The following is a 24,438-nucleotide window of genomic DNA, read 5'->3' on the forward strand; positions in this document are numbered from 1 at the left end:
TTTAAATATGTGAAATTTACAATATATTGTTTCATTCCAGAATGAATTTAAAACACTATTGTACATTAAACAAAAGTAGCTTTTTGCCATCTTCAACTATATTAAAGAATACATTGATATTTCTTTTCTATATGGGTAAACAGTTAATATGAAATTTCAGTGTTTTGTCAGTGCTGAGGGTTATGTTTGCATTTATTCATTACTCAAAACTTAGATTTGTGTTCTACATTCTATCAATTCTTTTTTCTTCGTCCTTTAGATCCTGACAGAGCAGGTGTGCACGCAGGTTGTTCACAAGCCGCACCCTGAACCCGACTCTACTGTGAAGATTCAAAACCCCAGTAAGCTTTGATGCCTTATCTCCACATCCTGCCTGTGACCTATAACTGAAGATAATAACTGATGGTCATTCATTTCAATCTAAATGCCAAGTAGTGCATGCTGAATGACCCACATTTGTCACGTTCTGAACCCTCTGTTTTAATTGTCTCACATGCACTGTCTGTCAAATGTTTGGGAGCACCTGTAAAGATTATTTTGAGGAGAACTACCATGGCTGAAAAGACCCAACAAACTGCAAATACAAAAAAACGAGCTGCAAACGCAGAAAACACTTTTTTAATCAAAATGGCTGCATGCATTTTACAAACACGGGGCAAATTCATAGACACATGCAACTTCAGAAACGCTGATAAGCCAGTCACAGCACAATAGAGATGTTTCTGAAGGACACTCAAAGAGGACGGAGCCATTCTGACAAATTCTGTGCAGCACAAACATTCACTGGTAAAGGTAAGTTAACTTTTATTTGAGCAGATTACTGACATCACTGTATCGTAATGGGAATTAGCTGTAGAGTGTAACTGTGAAAGTTTAACTAGTAATGCCAGATTAACTACCACAGTACAGCTATGACATGTCAGACAGCAAACTAGCCAGCAAGGTTAACCATGAACTCAGGATGCGAGTGTCTGTGGTCTTCTCTACTTCTCTCAGTGATTTTCCATTATAGATATTCCATCCCCTTTGGGCCCATTGAGTCTTCCAGAAACATTACTGTTGTGTTGTGACTGGCTTTGCAGCGTTTCTGAAGTTGAGTGTGTTTTCTTTATTTACAGCATGCAAAATGTAACTCCAATGTAGTCATTTTGATGAAAGGGTTATTTGTGTCTGCAGCACGTTTATGAGTTTGCAAAGTGTTTTTAATTGTACTCTGAATAGGGTCTTGTCGGCCACTGTAGAAAACAGCATCACAACAGTGTAAGTAAAAACAAAAAAAGAGACATGGAAAAACTGAGATGTACATACAAGTGTGAGTGCAGTGCAAAATGTGCCTAGATATGATTGCAATATATGCTCACAATGCGTCTGATATTAGTGTTCAATTTACTGCCAGTACACTTCAAATGAAAAAGACTTGAGGTTGTATGGTGAGTTTGTGCACTGTTAGATAAGAAAAGATACTTTGCAGGTATTTTTTTTGTTCATCAAGGTACAAACAATGTAAATGTTCCCTCAAAGGTACAACAGTTTTAAGGCCCAGTTGTGTACCTAAAATAAATGTTTTCCCTTAGGAAAAGTTCATATTTATATTCAGGACCTAATGTTTTAAAACAGATGATAATTTAGAAAAGGGTGGAGAACAGGCTGGGTGTATAGAGTCAGTGCAACTTGAAAAATATAATTGCAATGAAATACAGTACAGTTATGTTCCCTAAAGTTATCGAGGACATACCCTTGAGGGTACCACCCCAATGACAAGAAGGGTACCACCTGAGTGAAAGTCTGAGACCTTTTTTTTTTGGAAGTGTATGGTTCAGTGTGTGTTGGCTGTTGTTGTTCTGAGACCTTCCCATGATCGTGATTAGTCCATGTGAGGTCTCATGGTTGCCTACATCACTCCACAGATCCTCTGGAGATGCTGAGAACTACACAGTCCTACAGCAGTGTATTTGACGGTAGTTTGTATGGTTCGTGCAAACTGTGCGTTTAGGCTCATGCCTAAGTTTTGTACATAAAAAAAAATAAGAGAACACTAAACATGTCCTATTTGTACCGAAAACTGGCTCAAAAGTCTCAGTACCTTTGGCCTTGACTGAGAGTGCAGAGTTGCTAGTGTTTTAGGCACTACAATTACAGTTACAAACCCATTTTATCAGAAGCAAGTTTCATATAGGTGCACTTTATAGGTTCACAATTACAGACTCCAGCCCATCTACTGGTCAATAATTATCAGTCCTCCTCTACCCCATTCATCAGTGGAAAGAGACCACCCCAGGACCACTGCTGACCAGGTATATTTGCTTTGTGCTGGTACAAGTGTTCCAGGCATGGTGGTGTTGGTGATTTTCGCTGTCATTTCTATGCTGCCAATCGAAAATATCTAGCCGACAACGGTCTTCTGGTCAGACACTGAGTGCTATCAGACAATTGTGCACAGAAAAGGTTGAGCTATTGTCTCTAACTTTACATCTACTCAGTTGACCAACTAGGTGTTTCTAATAAAGTGGTCAGTAAGTGTGCACAGTGTTTAAAGACCCCACAGCTTCATAGCGTTGACACACCTATGCCATAAACATGCCATGGAAGATGTTATGTGCTGCCATTAGTTGTTATGACACATTATATCCAGTAAGTCATAATATTTGATTACATCATTAAGAAAGCCCTGTCGCCATTTTGGTAGGCAAGCTGTAACTCTGACTGTGCTCTGATGGAGATTATTTTATCACCGTTGCTGCAGTTACAGCCCTGCAGGTGAATGAGGATCAAGAAAAATAGACCAGAATGACCATGAAAAAGATGAAAAGATAGTGGACACTTTAGATGCCTTTCCCAGAAAACGCTACGGGGAGAAGATTAGCTAGATTGATGGACTAGATCTGTAAAATTCCAGTGCGTGAGATTTTAAAATGAAAATTGGCTCCCAGAATTGCAGAACCTCTGAAATAATGAACACACATACATATATGAAGCTTCTTATTTGAATTTTCTGTTGCATCTTAAATGATGCTGCAAGGTAATTATGATATTGGCTAATTGCAAAAATTGTATTATTTGAGAAATTCCCTAAATGTAGAACAAATTTCAAAAAAGAAGCTGGTGAATAAGAAGCCAACATCAGCTTACCTCAATAGATGCATTAATGTACCTCAATAAATTCATACTTAATCTTAAACTTTTGACTGGAGATGTTTACTGCCAGCTTACGAGCAGCATCAGCCACTGGACCCGCTGGACTGTTGAACTGCTCCCCAAACCATGCACTTTGTACTTTACCTACTACACTAATGAGCGGACTTCTAATGGTACTGCACTATTTATTGCATCTCATTTAGTGTGCTAGTTAGCAGACAAAGACAGTGGAAAACTTGATTTCAGTTTTCTAGTGTTATCACTACAGCAACAAATCAAATAAAATCAAGGAAATACACTCAAATATACTGATTATTAGGCTTAAAATGACATTTAAAAAAGTGTCCAAAAAATGTTTAACTGTCTTTGCTGGATCTGTTGTGGCTTTGTTATCTCATTGAAAACTGCTACAGCACTGCTGAATGAACTTGAATTTGTAAGCCAATATGGTGGCAGTGCAGTTGTGACATCATTGGAATACTATTTATATAACAGTGTCATGTTACCTTTACTGGTAATTGTCAAATGGTATAATGTTTGATGTCATGACAGCTTATGTCACATGCTAATTCCTGCTGTGCACTCTACTTAGCCGTCATGACATCAAACATTATACCATTTGACAATTACCAGTAAAGGTAACATGACACTGTTATAATACTGGACAAAATCTGTCAGGACAACTCATCTGCTATGACATATGTTTATGGCATGCTTATGTCAATGTCATGCAGCGTGGGTTCAAGTTTAGTCTTACTGATTTCAGCAACGCTGCTATGTCTGATGCAGGCGGTTTATTTAACTCTTTGTGTTTACCAGTGATCCTGAAGGTGGTGGCCACACTGCTGAAGAACTCCACGCCCAGCGCCGAGCTGATGGAGGTGCGCCGTCTCTTTCTCTCCGACATGATCAAGCTCTTCAGCAACAGCCGAGAGAACAGACGGTGAGAGAGCCTTCCTCTTCAACAGCCCCCCCATCCACAACAATTAGCCACCTGATGAATGGATCAGAGTGGGGGAGGGAGCAAATGGGGGACATTGTTCTCCCTTGATGTTCGGTATTTAATGGGCCCCCCCCATGACGCTAAATCATCCTTGAATTTGCAGCATGTTTCCATGTTTCCCTTCCGGCAGATGTTGCAGTCGCACACACACACCAACACTGCTGCACACACACACACACACACACACACAGACAGACTCATCTGCATGAGCACATCAGAGTCAGTGATGATTCTCATGACAGCCCGCTCTAGCTTTCAGTCCTAAGCTCTGTCAGATGTCAAGCAGTCCATCATTTATCCAGTATGTGCAGTGAAGGCTCTTATCATGACACTTCATCATCTCTGTCATTAAGATTAGAGGAAGCGGCTCCAAAAAATGACGCTCGAACACTTCGCGCTTGAGCGGGTCTGTTACAACACCTCTGCACTTCCCGGAAGCATCGGCTGCACAGAGAATCTATCAGCGCTGCCAGCTTCGGATGATGGGCATGACTGGGATTGTATCGGCTCGCGCTGACCTGATCGCTCCAACCTAAACCTACTGCAGACAGAAATAGCATGTATAGATGTCCGGTAACAGTTTACTTGTAGGGTGTCTACATAACACATTCATAACATCTGACATAAACACTTCATAACATGCTCATGAATGTTTATATCAACATTCATAAAGTATAAAGTATGTCTTACATGACGTTAATATGGACTACTATGTCATTTTACTCAAATGTATTTTTCAAAATAAAAGTCCTCCTTTTTTATTTTGAAAAACTATATTATTTTTTAAATTATTATATAAATTTTCATTTCAATGACTCGCCTTTGCCCCTTTGGACAGAAAGTGCTTTGACACTTAGGCACTTTTTGCCTAGACTTTCAACCTCTTTTTAATTGTTTATTTTTTCTTAAGCCTTTGTATTTTACTCTTTGTTATTCTTTCACCTTTTTACTCTATGTCTTCTTTAAAATCAGGTCATTTTTATTTTGGCTGTCTGGAAATGAGATGTTTCACTTATTTTGAAAAATATTTTTGAGTAAAATGTCACATACATTTTAGTGTAAAACATGTATACGTTATGAGTGTTGATTTCAACATTCACGAACGTGATATGAAGTGTTCTAATGAATGTGTTACGTAGACGCCCTTCAAATAAATTGTTGCCAGGTTGTCTATTGTCCACAACCTTGAGGCAAATAAAATACAACACAGTTTATTTAGTTTATTTTCACAAGGGTCTTTGGTATAGGCTGCCATTCAGAAGGTTGGAAGTATTTGTCATGTTAATAATTTGTGTCATTATAAAATATTGTTTACTAGATACCAGAAGGTTTCCCTCAATATAAGTTTTCAGCATGAAGTTATTGAATGACCACATTGAATATCTATTTGTTGTGATCTGCTTTGAAATTTTACCACTTCTCAAATATGAAGCTTACTAATTGTTAAGATTTAATTATTAAAGAAACACTCTGGTCAAAATGATTAACATTACTGCATCTGTTGTAAACATGCCTAATTACTTCATACAGCTGTGCTTTATTAGTCTGGTGAGTGAGATTTTCCAGTTTAAAGGCTAGAAAATTCCCCTTTGATGATTGAAGATGGGAGGAACTTTTGAAAAACTACTTTGGGGTGGCTAATTGAGGACAAGCTTTTTGAAAATGATTTTTTCGACCAATCCAGAAGGAAGCCAGATAGTTAATATTACTACTAGGAAGCCAAGCATCACATCTGTATTTGTTAGCCTCTATGTCAGTGGTCATGTTAGCAGTCAGGATTTCTTCACCACAGTGCTAGGAATTCCCAGGGTGTGTGTGATGTATTTGTTTAGTGTAAGTTTGGTATTGTAGTGAGAGATCATTGATGGACAAACATAAAAAAGATAAATAATTAAATTGTAGTTTTAGGCCATTAACTTCACTTTTAGTCTTATGAAATCATCTGCATCTCTGTTCATCATCTAAATGTCTACATTTACTGTCATCTCATTTTTACAGCTTCCTTCAAATGGAAGCTGGGATCATATTAGAATGAATATATACTTTTACGTGCAATAAAAACTAGTTTTCTAATATTGAACAAATTTATTCCAAACATCTGAAGCAGAGTGTGCCTTTTTCTCTTTCCCTTGAATCTAAATCATCCTAGACGTTGTGACATGTTTCCCTTTGGTCTGATGACCCCAACCTAAGGCTTTTATTTACTGCAGACAGAAAAAAAATGTGGAGATTTTCTAGAAACCAAGAGATACACACCCAGAAAAAATGTATAGTCATCATTTTATATATATTATATATATATATATATATATATATATATAATATATATATATATATATATATATATATTTGCCTCAGATTGGTTTAATATTACTGAAAATGATAATGTACCTTTACGTTTTGTGAGTGCACCAGATGTGATGTATCTTATGTCCTGTTTCCTTGTGTTAGGTGTCTTCTCCAGTGCTCTGTGTGGCAGGACTGGATGTTCTCGCTTGGCTACATTAACCCCAAAACCTCTGAAGAGCAGAAGATCACTGAGATGGTCTACAACATCTTCCGTATCCTGTTGTATCATGCCATCAAACACGAATGGGGTGGCTGGCGGGTGTGGGTGGACACTCTCTCCATTGCCCACTCTAAAGTAAGCACCCACTTTTCAGATCAAAAGTGGCACCCTCTAGTGGACGTAAAGAGTATTACTTAACTTCATGATGTTACAACAAACAGCTTTCCTCATTGTTTCATCATAGTTAGCAAGTCAGCATTGCCTTGCAAGTTGATTATTCAGTAAGATTTATAATTATACTTTATAATTTAGCAGCAAATAATGAATCACCTCTGAAAACCATCTGTTTCTGTTGCCTCAGGTGACATATGAAGCCCATAAGGAATATTTAGCCAAGATGTATGAGGAGTACCAACGGCAGGAGGAGGAGAACATCAAGAAGGGTAAAAAAGGACTCGTCAGCACCATCTCTGGTCTTTCTGCTCAGGCCTCTGCCATCAAGGGCACTTTAGAGCTAGACGACAATTCTCAAACCCAAACTCCTGAGAGTGAAGCAGATGATCCTGAGACTACGGAACCTGGACGGAACCTTCTGGCAGAGGCAAAAGGACCTGAAGTTGAGAACCCAGTCTCAGGGGTGCGGGTTGAAGTCCATGACCTACTGGTGGACATCAAGGCTGAGAAGGTTGAAGCCACTGAGGTCAAGCTGGACGACATGGACCTTTCTCCAGAGACTCTAGGAGTGACGGACAATGGAAGCCTGGTGGAGGTCGACTCCCTGTTGGACAATGTCTACTCAGCTGCTGTGGAGCAGCTCAACAACAATGTGAACGATGTTTTGGTGCCCAAAACAAGCCTGGAGGACAAAAACACCGGCCCTTTGATCACATTGGCTGAAGAAAAAGATGCCGTGCCCAGCAGTAGCACCTTTCTTTTTGCTCCTGTGGGCACCAGTGCAGCTGAGAATTTGTTACCTGAGATAACACCTTCTGAGCCTTTACCCCTTCCAGGTGGACAGCCTCAGGTCCACACCAGCACCAGTGACCTGGGCCTGCTGGCCCACATGACTGGTGGATCAGATGTAGCCTCCAGCTCTGGAGCTTTGGAGGACTGCTTCAAAATCCAACCCAGTCTGGGGGCTTTTGGCTCCTCCTGTCAGGCAGAGAGTTCTTCCAAAAACCCTGAGCAGGCTGAGGCAGCAGCTCCCGAGGCAGAAGCTTCTGGAGGGAAAAATGGCATAGATGCCACCAGCACCAACTCAGACACGGAAAGGGCTGATGATAGCAAGGAGAAAGAGATCAAGAAGATCCAGACCACTGCCACCACACAGGTGATTGCAATCACTAGAGTGTGTTTTGGTTACAAGTCTATAGAAAGTCTGTCAAAAGTTTCGAGACCACTTTCCTTGTTTTGAGATGTGAATTTTCTTACTGTTACTTTTCAGAAAAGTAAGGAAAAGTACCACCAAACGTTTTGTTACCATAAAAGAGCCATTACTTTAGGTATATTTTGCAACACTCAGGAGGAGTCCATGTTTGAAAATGACATAATTCCGAGCTCCAGCTTTCCACTTTTCGGGACAGCTTCAGTATTGACAATTAGGAAACAAGACAGCTAATCAGTCAGTTTGGGCACTTTAGGCTTATACTGTTATATATGGCCAAAAGTATGTGGACACCCCTCCTAATTATTGAGTTCAGGTGTTTCAGCCAAATCCATTACTAACAGGTATATAAAATCAAACACAGAGCAGTGCAACATTGGCAGTAGAGTGGGTCCTACTGAAGAGCTCACTGATTTAAAACATGGCGGTGTCATAGAGTGCTACCTGTGCCACAAGTCAGTTTGTGAAATTTCTGTCCTGTTAGATCTGCCCGTCATCTGTAAGTGCTATTATTGTGAAATGGGAGCAACAACAGCTCAGCCACAAAGCAGCAGACTGTGCAAACTCACAGAGTTCGGCTGCTGAGTGCTGAAGTGCATAGCACATAAAAATCTCCCATACTCTGTTGCTTCATTAACTACAGAGTTCCAAACTTCTGCTGGAAGCAACATCAGTGTATGAACTGTGCATTGGAACTTCATGAAATGGGTTTCCATGGCCGAGCAGCTGCACACAGGCCTAAGATCTCCATGTACATTGCCAAGTATAGGCTGGAGTGGTGTAAAGCATGCCAGCATTGGACTCTGGAGCAGTGTAACCGTGTTCTCTGGAGTGATGATTCATGCTGCACTATCTGGCGGTCTACTGGACAAATCTGAGTTTGGTGGATGCCAGGAGAACGCTACCTACTTGAATGCATAGTGCCAACAGTAAAGTTTGGTGGAGGAGGGATAATCATCTGGGGCTGTTTTTTAGGGTTTGGGCCCCTTAGTTCCAGTGAAGGGTAATGTTAATGATACAGCATACAAAGACATTTTAGACAGTTAAATGCTTACAACTTTGTGTCAACAGTTTATGGAAGGCCCTTTCCTGTTCCAGCATGACTGAGCCCCTGTGCACAAAGCGAGCTCCATAAAAAACATGGTTTGATAAATTTGTGGCATCAGTTATGTTAAAAAATATCTTTATTCAGCAGGTAAAACATTAAGAATATGAAGAATATAAAGCAGTTATGACTCCAGTAAGCACTAACACAGTGACAGTAGTTGTTTTTCCTACCATTATATGCTGTACATATACTGATCTCCATTTTCTGTATATTCACATAGCATAATTTTCCTTATTTGAAAAAAAAGCTCTTTGACGCCTCTTCATGTTTCCTGCGAGTGACTGGGCTGTTCATCATAAATGTCACCCTTTTATGTGCACCCGCATGATGATTAATCACAGCCTGCATTTGTTAGCTTTTGTGAAGCTGAAACTTAGTCATTAACCCTTAGACATGCTTTATGAGTCAGGCCCCAGATCAGAACTTAAATATGTTAATGTATTCCAAATGTACTCATTTATGTGAAAATGAGCTTAAAACCAGGTGTCCCCAAACTTTTGAGGGGGATATACGCTTACGTCATAGATGTGGAATAGGTCAAGAGGATCTGTTCATGTTACGTGATTTAATTGGCACAAATGTGTCCAGTTTTCTTAGTGTTTAGCTCTTAGTAAAGGTCAGCCAGCTCTCTCAGAGAAATCGCATTAGCAGAGCATGTGTGGGTTATGAAGCTATTTTTAGTTCCTTCCTGCAGTTGCATAATTTTCTCATTTCCAATTTAAGGCCTTTGGTTTTTGACCTACTTTTATCCCACAGCGGATTTTGTTGAGCCTTTTTGCAGTTCGCACTGGTCTACCTTGTGCAGTACAGCAGAGATCATGTTTAATATATTAAGTAAATGCACTGTCACGTAGGTGACATATTTGATGAGTTTAAGCTTGTCATAGAAGTCTGTCTGTCAACAGGGACAGATTCTTAAAGTGTACTGCCTTGTTTTTCTAAGGACCCTCTGCTGGTGGCTTCTAGTGGATGTCCCTGGAGGCAGGGATGCTTTTCAGTTTCTTATTTGTGTTTGAGTGTTTCTGTTCAGTGTGAGGAGTGTTGAGAGGTGTGAGGGCGGCAGATTGAATTAGTTCGACAGGCAGGCAGTGTTTCTGCACACAGTCGGCAGCCTGAGCTGCTGATGAAATGCACAGAAATGATGCGTTCCTGACAATCATGACAGTGAATGCATCAATGAATCAATCGATTGGTGTTTGTTAGGGTGAACTGTTAAAGTTTCTTAGTTTCTTTAGATTAGCCCTTAAGAAAGTTAGTTAAATAATTAAAATACTAATAATTATTGGAAATATTATTACGGCTCCTTTGGGGGCTACGTATTGGTTGAAATTATATTAGAAATCAAGAAAACCCATTTTTTTAAATAAAAAAGTATAATTTAATATGTAGACATGTTGTTAAAATTCCAAAACATACCCCAATACACCTACATGAAGTACAGGTATGGAAACCTGTTTTTAATTTGCTCTTTTTGTAATGCCATGAAAGCCCACACATTTACAAATATACACCTGTTGACACTAAAGTTATAAAGAGTATTCAGTCTGGATTGCTTTTTGAAGGAGGCCGAGTACAGGGCAGCCAATCAGAACAAAGATAATATACATATGTTGGTTTTAAAGGCACAGTAACAGAAACAACCTGTTCAACTCTAAAGGTTAAAGAGAGTTTGAAAATAACCAACTTCCAGCTGTGTTTGTTACACACAGTTGTATGCAGAAGTTTGAACAGCCCCAGTCAAATTACAGGTTTTGTAGATTTTCTAAGTGAAAATCAGTTAACACGTCATCTACATTAAGAATTATGTCAGTTTTTTGCATTTTAATCCACAATTTATGGAATTCACAATTTATTTAATCCAGAATTTATTTAGTTTAACATATAAAAAACACAAAATATAAAATGTGCCATAGCTTTTGTACAGGCCATATGTTATTTTCCCCCAATATGTTAAATTCAGCAAATAAACAGTAATTGTGAATTAAAGTGTGCAAAAAATCTATTCTCTGTAGAGGATGTGTTCACTTTATTTCAGTTAGAAAATCAATAATACATGTAATTTGACCAGGGGCACCCAAACTTGTATATAATTGTAAAATCACGTAAACATAAGAAGTGAACCTCTGGAGAAAAAAATCAAATACAAGAACCATGTAGTATATGGTCCCTTTAAATTATTCTATCTAAAGAATTTTCATGTTTATGGGGAAACATTGAGTGTGTTTACATACACTTAATAATAGTAACTGCAGAAAGTAATCCGATCAACGTGTCTATATGCACTTGAGTAATCAGATAATGTGAAAACTCCGGGTCTATATGAGTCGGTCAGTAATTAGTTTTCTGCTTTGCAACCAGCCAATAAACTCGCAGAAGAAAACGTAACATAAAACTCAAACTTCCTGCCGTGACTTTTTTTTTAAACATTAAACATTTTAAACCTCTTCAGCTGAAAATATGAACATACATCATTTAGAAAATGAAGAATATTTAAATCCTTCATTTCATCAAGCATGTAGTTTGTTTCAGCATTGCTGCAAAAGTGATTTGTTGCCATCTTACGCCAGCTCTGCTTACTTATTTCTGGTACAACAGTCTGTTTCGCACATTCGCAGGCTAAGAAATCTGAAAGAAATCAGAGTAAGAGATTACAAGCACAGAGAAATCTGATTACTGAGTTAAAATCAAGCTCTCTTTATCAAATTTCTTAATCGCATTTCTAGACCTTACCTCGATCTAAGCAATCAGAGTGTGCTGTTTACATGACCACTTGAATAATCAGCTAACTGCAGAAATCTGACTATGATCCAATTATTGAGTGCATTTAAACACATTCAGTGCTTAATTTAAATCATGGTCACTGTATTATTGTACTCTTGTATTTTGTAGAGGTGTGGCAGTAAACATATTTTCAGGGTTGGACACACTTCTGAGGTCAATGTTTCACCAGTTATTCCATTTTTTTTGTGTTAACTCGTGATTATGCAGAGCTCTAATTATGTACCACACAGATTGTTTTGGCTCAGATAGAGAAATGTTGTCAAATAGAACTTTTTCAGCGCCTGCCGTGCCAGCACTCAAAATAAACTCCAAAAATAACAAGCCCAAGACTTCAGAATAAAAACCCAGTGATTTGAGCCTCCAAAGCGTATGGCCTTCCCCTCCCCACCCACTTTACTTAGGATGCACCCATATGCCTAGTTTTGTCGGTGGCCATGGTGTCCATAATAAGTGAGAGACCCTCAGAAGATTACTGGATTGTACTCATTACTGTTTTCCCCACATCTCAGTCAGTATGGATGTCATAGGTAATTAAAGTAGTAATACATAAACTAATTGTTCTTCATAGGACTCAAAGAGACATTTATAAATAAGTTTTAGCCAGAATGTGCACAACACAGTGCTGTTAGCTTTTTACATAAAGTTCCTCTGCAGGCATCTGAAGCTTCTTCAAAAAGCCTCTGTTTGTACAGTGTTGAGAGATAGTCCTGTGCTTTCAGGGTGTTCACGGGCGAGCAGGTGTTCACATGGACAGGGACATGCGAGTGGACCTGGGCTTCAGGGCCATGCCCATGACTGAAGAGCAGCGGCGCCAGTTCAGCCCCGGACCCCGCACCACCATGTTCCGCATCCCAGAATTCAAATGGTCCCCCATGCACCAGCGCTTACTCACTGACCTGCTCTTCGCCCTGGAGGCAGACGTCCACGTGTGGAGAAGGTCAGTGGCTTCTCGTTTCATTATTCATATGGAATTTTAACGTACAATGGTTATTACAGTGTAATAACTAAATTATTGGTGATTAAATTGTCATAATGCACTATATTGAAGATTGACATTGACATGTAATTACTTTGTCACTGCATTAATTATGGAAGGAATGAAATATAATAGACCCCCTGCCCATCCAAGTGTCTCTCTCTCTCTCTCTCTCTCTCTCTCTCTCTCTCTTTCTCTCGCTTATTCTTGCTCCTCTCTCTCTGTCTCTCTCTCTCTTCTCTATCTTTCCCTTTCTTGCTTTTTTTCTCTCTCTTGCTTTTTCTGTGTATGTTGTCCTTTCTCTCTTTATTTTGCTGTATTTTTCCCTCTCTGTCTTGCTGTTATTCTCTCTCTTTCTCTCACTCTCCGTCTTGCGTTTGCTCTCCCTTTTTCTCACTCTTTTTCTCTCCATCTCCCATCTCTTACTTTTCACTTTTTACTTTATCTGCTCTCTCTCTGTCTCTCTCTCTCTCTCTCTCTCACTTTCTGTCTTGCTTTTGCTCACTCTTTTTCTCACTCTTGTTTCTCTCCACCTTACATCTCTTATTTTTTTTTCATGTTTTGCTTTCTCTTCTCCCCCCCCTCTCTCTCTCACTCACCTCTCTCTCCCTCTCCTGTCTTTCCTTTTCTCTCTGTTGCTGTTTTCTGTCTACATTGTCCTTTCTCTCTTTCTTTCTTTTACAAACATAAATGTCTTTTACTTTCTCGTTCCCTCTCTGTCTTGCTGTTTTTGTCCCTTTCTTTCTCTCTTGCTGGTTTTTCCTCTCTCTCTCTCTCTCTCTCTTTCTCTCACTTTTGTTTCTCTCCTCCTTATGTCTCTTACTTTTTCTTTCCTTCACTTTTGCTTTCTGTCTCTCTGTCTCTCTCTCTCTCTCTCTCTCTCTCTCTCTCTCTCTCACACAGCCACTCCACCAAGTCAGTCATGGACTTTGTGAACAGCAATGAAAACATCATCTTTGTGCACAACACTATACACCTCATCTCTCAGATGGTGGACAACATCATCATTGCTTGTGGAGGAATACTGCCTCTGCTCTCCGCTGCTACCTCACCCTCTGTAAGTGGTTCTAGCACCATCTTCTGGTGGTCAGCCAGTAGTGCATCTATAAAGTTCTAACTCTGTTTATTGGACTAGCTCCACCAAACATTCTGTCCTCACTAATGAGGCACAGAAGCTAGAAGGTCACAAATTAACATGATGTCATTGACATTAAGGTGAATGGAGAATATGATTTTATTCTCTCTCAGCATGATTAACATTTCTGACTGAACTATTCATCTAAACTTGCTTGGTTTAATAGAACATGACTGTTTCTTCTCTATTTGAAAAATTGAAACATAAGTTGCTTATTTATAAATGAAAAAAATGTGCATATTTTTGTGCTCTGAGCTTACCTGAGCATGAATCTGAAGGAAATTTCAAATCAATGAGACTGACTGACTAATCAGCACAAGTTCTGTGGGGTTTTTCAGTGTAATAATAATAAGTGCCAGTTAGTGATTAATTTACATGCTTTATTCTGGTGTTGTAGTGCTGCTAATCCTGTATTATTTTCTTTGCTATTTTCTTCGTCCTTCAGAGCACCAAGGTTAGTATAAATCTTCATTCTCTCTCTGGCTTCTGCTTGTTTATTCTTTCATAAACATAGTGCCAAAACCTCATCTATAAATGCCATCGCTCATATTTCCATACAGTTGCTCATTTCTAAATGAAAAAAAGTAAAATTTCCATATACAGAAACTGCCTACAAATAGCTATTTCCATCCAAAACATTTAAATTGTCCTGTTCAGCAAGTTCATTATGTTGTTTTCATTTGTCCTACAGGAGAAGACACATTAATATTCATTTGTTCTCTCGAGCACGGAAGAGTGATGCCAGTCAGTTTTGTGAGCAGTTGTTTTCAGGGCAGAGTCGTTTAATATTCGGTGCAGTTGATCAGAAGTTTAGTGTGTAGCTGATGGATGAGTAAAGCGGGTAGCGGCAGTCGATAGACAGCTAGAGCATCTGTCTTTACATGGAATCTATTTGGCTGAAGTGAGTTCATCATGTCCACATGAATAAAATGAAGGCCATCAGTACAACTGTCCCTGCAAAAAATGATGTTTTGGCAAGTGAAATCACCTTAAACACCTTCAAAAATATATTATTTCTCATAGTATCAATTATGTCTCTCTTGTAAGGATAGCATACGATTATTCAGTAACGTTTTTCTAACGTTTTCCTGACGAGCAGCATTCATAAGGCCAAATGACATCTACATAAGCTCTCAATGACAACTGACAGACATAAACTCTTATAAGGACTTATTTCAAGAAGGGTCTCTTACAAACAGACTTTATAAATATCAATGTAAGTTTATTTCAATCATGAAAAGGCTTATGAATGGCCTTATGAACACTGACCTTCAACCTACTTCTAACTAATTATATGTAGTGATATCTTAAGTAAAACAATCTATAAATAAGTTGAATAATCTTGTAGTATTCTTATAATTACAAATATTTGACATGTTCACTAGATTTACGATGGTTTCATGTGCCAAGATACCATTTTTGTAGTGTTGTCTTTTCAGTTCGCTTGCTGTCAGCACTTTGTTTCCTGTGGTAGAGAGAGGCTAGCTATCAGAAGGAGAGAAAGCCTGAAGAGAGAGTGTCAGGGCAGCAGATGTGTAATGTTATCGGTCAGGTGGGTGCTGCTCTCAGAGCTAGCAAACAGGCTGCTAGACAATCTTTATCCTAGAGATGGGCATTAAGATAGAGTCTGGCTGCAGACATGCACTCCCAGCCAGATGCACTCTCAGCCCCAGTGACGTACATGGCACATGCACTCTCTGCCACAATGGCAGAAACAGCCCAACGGCCCATTAACTTTTGGCTACTGGTGCTTAGCGATATCATCACGATCTATTTTTCGTCCATAACTCGGCTAGAGAATTACATTGCACCCTGTTGAAAACAGTCATAGAACCCATTAAAAGTGTCTGTTGGTTCCTGGTGGTTTTCAGTAGTCGCTAATGGTGTTCTGTGTTTTCCTGATGGGTTGATATCACAGTGTAAAGGATTCTGATTGTTTTATCAGGTCTTCTGGACTGATTCTAGATACATTTGTTCGTTTCCTAATGGCCTCTAATGGCAACCATCAAGCCAATTCCCGTTAGGAAGCGAAACCATCAGGTTTCATTTCTAACGGCCCTGCAAACACAGTTACGTTGTGACAACGTACTGTTTTGGTGCCTGCAGCGTCGTCTGCTTGGTGCTTTTCTACATTGTCACATCGTTGAAATGTAATTCCTCAGAAAGTTTTGACAATGTTGTCTGACAACTTTCTAGCAGGTTGTGTCGACGTCGATGAGACAGAAAAAGTAATCGGAACTATTCTGACTATACGTTGTCACAACCTCCAAAAATCATTAGTGAGTTCTATTTTATCAATATTACAGTTTTTGATAACTGGTTTTAATTGTCTTCAGCTTGGCTTTCATGAGTTTCAGTAGCCTTTTTGTTTTTTCTGCGAATAAACCTAACATTCATGTCTCATTGTCATGGTAGGTTTTATTTTGAAAGTATCCATATTTAATTACCTTATTATCAGTATGGCAACGTTAATATACATTCAGTGTAACTCTTGTTGCCCAGCAGTTCGTGTTTCACTGTTTTTTCTCATAAAACCGTCAAAAACACTGTCGTGGCAGAGCGGCACTGACGTCATCAATAGGCTGGTGGTGCATGTCAGGCTGAGAGTGCATGTCTGCAGCCAGACCCTTCTCGATATTTTTATCACTATTGGAATAAATGTCACTGTACCCTTTTCTGTATGTTCAGGACCTCTAGAACACTGAATAACTGCATGTATCATTAAAAGGATTTAGACCAATTATAGAGAGCCTGTAAAAAACAACCAGGATATCGCTGCTGTTGGAACAAAACCTTGTATCTCCATTTTTGTCGTTTTTCAGTTTTTGACATAATTTGAAAGTACCTTTTAAACTTTACATTGTGTGTAAATTTCATGATGCGTGGACCAAAAGAAATGGCCCAAAATTACTTGGAAAATTTCTGGTTCCATAGACTTACATTAAAAATAAAGTATGTTTTTTCCTTCTCCTGTAAAGTTACCATTTTGGAGATATGGGGTTTGGTTCTGACAGCAGTGATATATAAACTGCATAGTAAGTAGCTGAATGTCATTCCAGTATTAACTTTTTTACCAATCGTTTGTTTTTCCTGCCGTTTATGCTTTTTAAACTTTTCTCTACCATAAAAATGTCTCCAAGTGTTAAGGCGTTATATTTTTGCCCACTCTTACTTTATACTATTACACCTTCCTGGCTCGGATAGAAAAACAACATCAGGGTCTTCCCACTCAGCACTGCATGTCTGCTGTTAGCATTCAGTGATTGTGTGGGCATTGTGTGAATGTGAAAGTTCATGTCTTGTCAAAAAAATTGTGTTCTATGTCTCCTTTCACTTCTAATCTGGTACAACCATCCAGAGATCTGCAAAAATGTACTTTTTCCCCACTTGGTTCCAGCTTAGCACAGCAAGCTAATAAAGGGAAACAAATTGAAAGCACCAGCATGTTTCTGTATCATCAATCATAGCAGAACTGAAAGGCATAACTATATAAAAGAGAGCAACAACGATTTGCTTTGTAAACTATTCTGAGGATGCTGTCATTCACTCCACTCCCAAGTTCTCTTAGAGGTGGAGCTGATCACTTTGAGAGAACTTTGACAACCAATTTTAACACTGAGTGACAACACCGAGGTGGCAGAAGTGTCAGGCCTGAAATTCTTCTAGAGTGGAACAAAGTGAAAAGTCTGAATGGCTGCACAAAGCTGGCAGTATAGCAACAGAAGAACTAAACTAGAACGACTGCCAAACACACTGTTGTAAGTAAAACTACAAAGAACTTATGTACGCATTTATTACTCAGCACCACTGGAGGCTCGTTCCATGCAGTGACGCAGCTGACCTTGTGATATGTGGGCTAATCGCAGTCAGGGGGAGGTCTCAGAACAAACAACGTGATTAAGAGCAATTGCAGTCTAAAGGGAGGTCTTAGAAAAAACAAGTTGGTTTTTAGAACCAAACACAGTCAGGAGGAGGTCTCAGAACAAACAGGAGATTAGCTCCAGTCACTGTCAGGGGGGTGGTCTCAGAACGAACTACGCCAAACGTCATGATGATTAGCTCCAGTCACTGTCAGGGGGGTGGTCTCAGAACGAACTACGCCAAACGTCATGATGATTAGCTCCAGTCACTGTCAGGGTGGTGGTCTCAGAACGAACTACGCCAAACGTCATGATGATTAGCTCCAGTCACTGTCAGGGGGGCGGTCTCAGAATGAACTACACTTAACGACATGGTGATTAGCACCAGTCACAGTCAGGGGGTGGTCTCAGAATGAACTTCACCTAACAACATGGTGATTAGGACCAGAGCAGTCAGGGGGAGGTCTAAGACAATGTGGATATTAGGACCAATCACAGTCAGGGGGAGGTCTTAGAACAAACAGTGTGGTGATTTGGACCAGTTGCATCATTGGGAGATCCCAGAACGAACCCTGTAGTGATTAGGGTTTCTGTTTCATAGTCAGCACTATTAAATAACTCAAACCATCGTGTTGTTTTGGCCAAAAATACATAATTTTGTTTCTAAAGTTGTTTTGAAGTATACTGCTGGCATAAGGCTGCGTCATCACCATACTTTAGCTTCATATTTCACATTTGTGAAATTATTATGGGATGCCTTGCACTTAATCTCCCACTGATTGAAACGATTGAATGCCCAGCTTATCAGCTATACACTCTCAGAAAAAAAGGTTATAATCTTTCTTTGGTGGTACCCCTCTTGTCACAGGGGTGGTACCCTCAGGAGTATGTCTTCAGTACCTTATTTAGGGATCATAATTGTACAATATTTCTTTGAGATTTTTATTTTTTAAAGATATATTGACTCCACACACCTTGTCTCGTCTCCAGGCTTTTTATTTTATTGATCTGTTTTGAAATATTAGGTTATGAAAAGGTTTAAATACGTACCTTTTTCCTGGGAAAAAAAACTTATTTAAGGTACACAGTTGGACCTTAAAACCACTGATGTACCTTTGAGGGTCCATTAACATTGCTTGATAAACATAAATTGTACCTGCTCAGTACTTTTTTTTCTGATGGTGTAGTAATAAATAAAAATAATAAAGAAGAAGAAATAAAGGTTCTGTGCAGGTACATTTTTCATTCATCAAGGTACAAACAATGTAAATGGACCCTCAAAGGTACAACAGTGGTTTTAAGGTCCAATTGTGCACCTTAATTAAGTTTTTCCAGGTGAAAAGTACAGATTTGTACCTTTTCATAACCTAATGTTTTAAAACAGAACAGTAAAATATAAAGCCTGGAGACGAGCTGGGTGTGTGGAGTCAATACAACTTATAAAATATAGTGTCAATGGATTATAGTACAATTATGTTCCCTGACTAAAGGTACTGAGATGAACCCTTGAGGGTGCCACCCCAGTAAAAAGAGGGGTACTGCCCCAGTGACAGTTTACTACCCTTTTTTCTGAAAGTGTTGTCTCCATTAGAGTATATGAATCTGATATCATGCTGATATCATCATTATAAAAATGCTGCAAGGACCGCCCTAGGACCACTACTGAAAAGATATTATTTGGGTGGTGGAGAGACGGGTACTGCCCCAGTGACTGTTTCATACCCTTTTTCTGAGAGTGTTGTTTCCATTGATCATTCTAAGGACAGCAGTGATTCTGATACTGAGGTGTGTCAGAGGCAGCAGTGTTGTGTATCGTTTGAGATTGTGAAGATCTGAATTCGACACTGCTGTGATGTTGTGTTTGTGTGTGTGTGTGTGTGTGTGTGCGCCAGTCTGAGCTGGAAGGGATTGAGGTGACCCAAGGCATGTCCTCTGACATGGCGGTGACTTTTCTGTCTCGACTCATGTCCATGGTGGATGTGCTAGTGTTTGCCAGCTCCCTCAACTTCAGTGAGATAGAGGCTGAGAAGAACATGTCGTCTGGAGGACTAATGCGCCAGTGCCTCAGACTCGGTGAGTGCATGTGTGGCTGTTTACACATGGTTTTAAGAGAAAAATGTCCTGACCCAAGAAAAGCAGGGCTAACCTACAAACCCAATAGGTAGATTGCAAATAGAAACAGAAAGCAGAGATTTGAAAATTCACTTGGACCTTTATTTAAATGAAAAAAGTATAAAGACAAGATATTGAATGTTTTAAACTTCATTATTTTTTTGTAAATACACCCTCATTCTCAGACCGATGCCTAAAATGTTCCAAAACATTGGGTTTGAGAATAATGTGTCTTAGCAAGCATTTGCAAGGACTTCAGGTATTACCCCCTTTATGTTGCAGAATATTTACAAAAGAGTCAGGGAAATCTCTGTGCATAAAAGGCAAGGCTGAAATACAAGGCTGAATGCCCATGACCTTCGATTTCTCAGATGGCACTGCATTAAAACCGGCATGCTTCTTTAATGAATATGACCACATGGGCTTTGGAATACTCCAGACAACCCTTGTCAGTAAACAGTGAAATGGAAGCCATACATCAAAAATATCCAGAAACGCCGCCGACTTCTCCGGGCTAAAGCTCATCTGAGATGGACTGATGCAAAGCAGGGGGCTTTGCTCAGAGACAAAGCTGCTGCTTTATTGTAGCTTTCATAACCAGAGAGAGAAACAAAATGACATTTTCAATTAATGATCACATATTTTTCTGGTTACTCTAACAAGTGACAGCTCACCACAGTGAGTCCTGCCTTTTATAGCACAAAGCACAAAATATGCATCTAAGTATACTTTTTAAGATTTTCTTATGATTATTTTATATATTGAACTTTGTTTTCTTTACTATGGTCAAATTTACTACTTACAAAGCTCAGAAGTGGAATAATTAATTACTTAGGTAAGTTGTAGCCTATGCTAAACAAGCACAGCTCGGCCACATTACCATCATCTGCAGAAACAGTCGAGCAGAGTTATGCTGAGTTTTACATGTTGCTGTAGGACAGAAAACATCCTTCTGTGCTGTACTGCAGAATGGGGATGATCATAGGAGAGCTTTGGTGGTCACTTTGTTTAACCCCCTTTTCACAGTAGCCATTAAAGTCAGTTTCCCCTTGTTTTGGAGGAGGTTCCACAATGGAACTATGCATATTTTTCTTCAATAAAGTTAATGGAACATATTTTGCTGGCATTATGTATGAGCTAGTGGACAGGATTTCCATCTTCATTTTCAATTTATTATAAAATGTTACTTTCCTTATTTTTTTAAATTAATTTAAGAGTTTAACTAATTTTAACTAATCTGTGAGTTTGAATGAATTATGCAAGTGCTGAACTATTCATTTACTCTATTGGATTTGTCCTTTTAGACACGGAGGGTGGCCAGTTCACTTTTTTGCCAGTTAGTTAAAAAAAAAATGAAAATTTTATTGTGGCCAAAAAAAAAAACTGATATTTAATTGAATATTATTGTATTTAATTAGAATTAATTGGAACATTCTAAAACAAATGCAGTTGCATTGACACCAGACTGATGCATCAGGGTACATCCGTGTGATTTTATATGTGGCCTGTTTTTGTTGTAAAATTATTTTTGTGCTTTTATGACTTTGTTAATGTTTGTGGCTGGTCAGTGGTCAGTTTGTGGCTGTTGTTATTTCTTGAACTTGAATTCCTTTCTCTTTCTGTCTTTCCCTCCCTCTCTCTCTCTCTCTCCCTTTCTCAGTGTGTTGTGTGGCTGTGCGGAGCTGTTTGGAGTGCAGACAGCGTCAGAGGGACAGGGGATTTAAATCCTCTCTGTCCAGCACGAAGCCTCAGGAGAGCCTGCAGAGCACAGCGGTGACCAGCAAGGTGCCCACATTTCTAAATCCTTCCCTTTTCACACTTCTAATGAGACCGCTCACTAATATGATGTTCTGTGTATTTAACTGGGTCATCCCACCAACCTGTGCAAACGAAAAGAATAAGCTGGCTCACACTGCAGTGCAAAAGTCTGACAACCTAAAAATCAGTTTTAAACTATGTGGCCTTTGAGTTGAGTTGCGCAGAGAAACAATAACATTAAAGTAAATACGAGGTAACATTAATCCAGTAAATTATGATTCTGTGTATCTGTGTGTTTCCATTTTTCTCTTTGAGGAAGTGCACCAACCTGTGTTGTTCTAACCAAATATCAAGATATCTAGAACTTACTATTGAAATTCTTATTTTCACTTAAATATGTCACACTGTATTATTAGTTGTCTGAGGATAACACTTATTTGTACTTATTCTAATGTTATACAGTACTTTACAAGTAAAAACACATGATCTTAGATCACATTAATGTTCAAAGATTTGGAATCACTTGTCATATTAATCATTTATTCATAAAATCCTATACAGTGTAAATTTTATGTTGTAAACTACACAACATCGCTGCTGTCAGAAGAAAACCTCGTATCTCCATTTTTGGCATCTTTCAGTTTTTGACATAATTTGAAATGCCTATTGCTCTTTACATTGTATGTAAATTTCATTAAGAATGGACTAAAAGGAACAGCCCTAAAATGACTTGGAAAAAGTCTGGTTTCATTGACTTACATTAAAAGTAAAGCAGGTTTTTTTCTCTCCTCTAAAGATATAATTTTGGAGATACGCTGTTTTCTTCCGAGAGCAACAATATATATATATATATATATATATATATATACAGCTGAGATACTTGAAAGTCCAACTTGAAAAACACCAAAGCACCATAATTGTTAGAAAGCATGTAAAATGAATTCAAACCTGACCTTCATGAGAATCAAGAAAATTTATGAAAATTACAAAAAATAAATTAACAGGAACCAAACTAATGCTGCAATATTTGTAATAATTAAGACTGTGAGCTTCTACTGCTTATTGTAGTTTGAAGGACCATTTAGAACAGACATATTTAACAACACACAGTTGGCAACTGACAATCATATCAGTCTAAACAATCTTAGTCATATGCCAAAGTTTAAGTGAAAGTCAGTTAACACATCATCCAGAGTAAACAGACTTAAATATTTTTCTGCAGATTACGGTGCATAATTTCAATTTATTTGCTAAATTTTACATATTGGAAAAGATAACTGAATATTAAATGTGCCAATACCTTTATATATGCCTAATTTATGTTTTTTGCCATGTTTAATTCAGTAAATAAACAGTAATTGTGCAGTAAGATGTGCAGTGTTTTCTCTGTAGTGTGTGTTATATTTATGTGTTAACTTATTTCCACTTAGAAAATCAACAAAACATATCATTTGACCAGGGCGCACATGTGCATATGACTGTTTGACTATTGGAGTATAAAATCAAAAACAAAAATATTAATATTAAAATACATTGATTGATATCATTGGTTATCAGATGTTTTAGCCCATTAAAATTGGCATCAGCCTCAAAATGTTTATATCACTCAGGCACCGATAGCAAGTATAGCCGAGTTATATTCAACACATTTTATACAAGAAAGAAGTTCCTTTTTTATCTCATTCTCATTTTTTCCTTCAGTGACAGTCTTGCTGTTTTATACTTTTTATTCTGAGTCTCATGAAAAGTGGTGTAAAATTATCCTTCTGCTTTTCTGCTTCAGACTTCCATAGACAATTTCCCCAGTAACCTTTCCCCCATCGTGGACCCGGACCGCCTCTTGCAGGATGTGGACATCAATCGTCTGCGCGCTGTTGTTTTCCGCGACGTCGTAAGTAAAATGGAACTGAGCAAACACTCACTTTTTTAGCGGACTCGCCTATAAAGGTTGTGTTTATATTATTCTGATTATATCTCTCTTGGCTTGCACTTGGTTTATGTCTGCTAATATTTAGGGTCATCATTTGATTAAAAAAAAAAAGTATTCCAAGAAAGAGTAACGCTTCCTCATTTGACCTTGTCCCAAACTCGGTTTTGAAATGCCAAGCAGCATCCGTCTCTCTTGACTTCAAGGTTCAAGTAGGGATCCACAGCTACAGATAAATAGTGTCGCTGTTGGTTTTCCTGATGTGTTGTGTGTGTTGTGTAGGATGACGGTAAGCAGGCTCAGTTCCTGGCTCTGGCTGTGGTCTACTTCATCTCTGTCTTGATGGTGTCCAAGTACCGGGACATCCTGGAGCCACAGCGGGAGACGGCCAGGGTCATCATCCAATCAGGGAGGAGCATTCGGCAAGAAATTAACTCCCCCACCAGCACTGGTACTGCTCCACAAATGCAAAGATATTCATGGTGGTCTGTAGTCATTAAAAGAAATACCCTAATATACTCTTAGCAAAAATTATACATAGTACCAAAAAATGCTTCTCTGACTCTTATGAAGTCTTTCAATGGGCTCTTTAATGCTGTACTATAAAGGTTTTATTTTAAAATGGAAAAAAGTAGCATTACTGAACATGGTGAGCGTGCACTGCTGCGAGCTGTCGGGTCGGAATTCATGGCAGCTTCTTGTACTATGTCAAACGTCTTTATTTTATTATATTTTATTAAAAATGTCACG

At 38.8% G+C, this 24,438-nt stretch overlaps 1 protein-coding gene across 1 annotated transcript in view; it reads left to right on the forward strand.

Annotated features, from left to right (window-relative positions):
- The window catches only part of LOC118826373 (neurobeachin-like), a 228,458-nt gene that overhangs the window by 197,885 nt on the left and 6,135 nt on the right, over positions 1 to 24,438 (forward strand). The window contains exons 22-32 of the mRNA XM_036597338.1: positions 260 to 341; positions 3,955 to 4,078; positions 6,590 to 6,782; positions 7,009 to 7,977; positions 12,640 to 12,857; positions 13,800 to 13,953; positions 14,477 to 14,485; positions 19,784 to 19,964; positions 21,664 to 21,788; positions 23,545 to 23,652; positions 23,971 to 24,139. Coding sequence (XP_036453231.1) covers positions 260 to 341; positions 3,955 to 4,078; positions 6,590 to 6,782; positions 7,009 to 7,977; positions 12,640 to 12,857; positions 13,800 to 13,953; positions 14,477 to 14,485; positions 19,784 to 19,964; positions 21,664 to 21,788; positions 23,545 to 23,652; positions 23,971 to 24,139 — 2,332 coding nt within the window. The remainder of the gene's footprint in view (positions 1 to 259; positions 342 to 3,954; positions 4,079 to 6,589; positions 6,783 to 7,008; positions 7,978 to 12,639; positions 12,858 to 13,799; positions 13,954 to 14,476; positions 14,486 to 19,783; positions 19,965 to 21,663; positions 21,789 to 23,544; positions 23,653 to 23,970; positions 24,140 to 24,438) is intronic.

This window comes from Colossoma macropomum, unplaced genomic scaffold (genome assembly GCF_904425465.1).
Source record: "Colossoma macropomum unplaced genomic scaffold, Colossoma_macropomum, whole genome shotgun sequence".
Taxonomy (NCBI): Eukaryota; Metazoa; Chordata; class Actinopteri; order Characiformes; family Serrasalmidae; genus Colossoma; species Colossoma macropomum.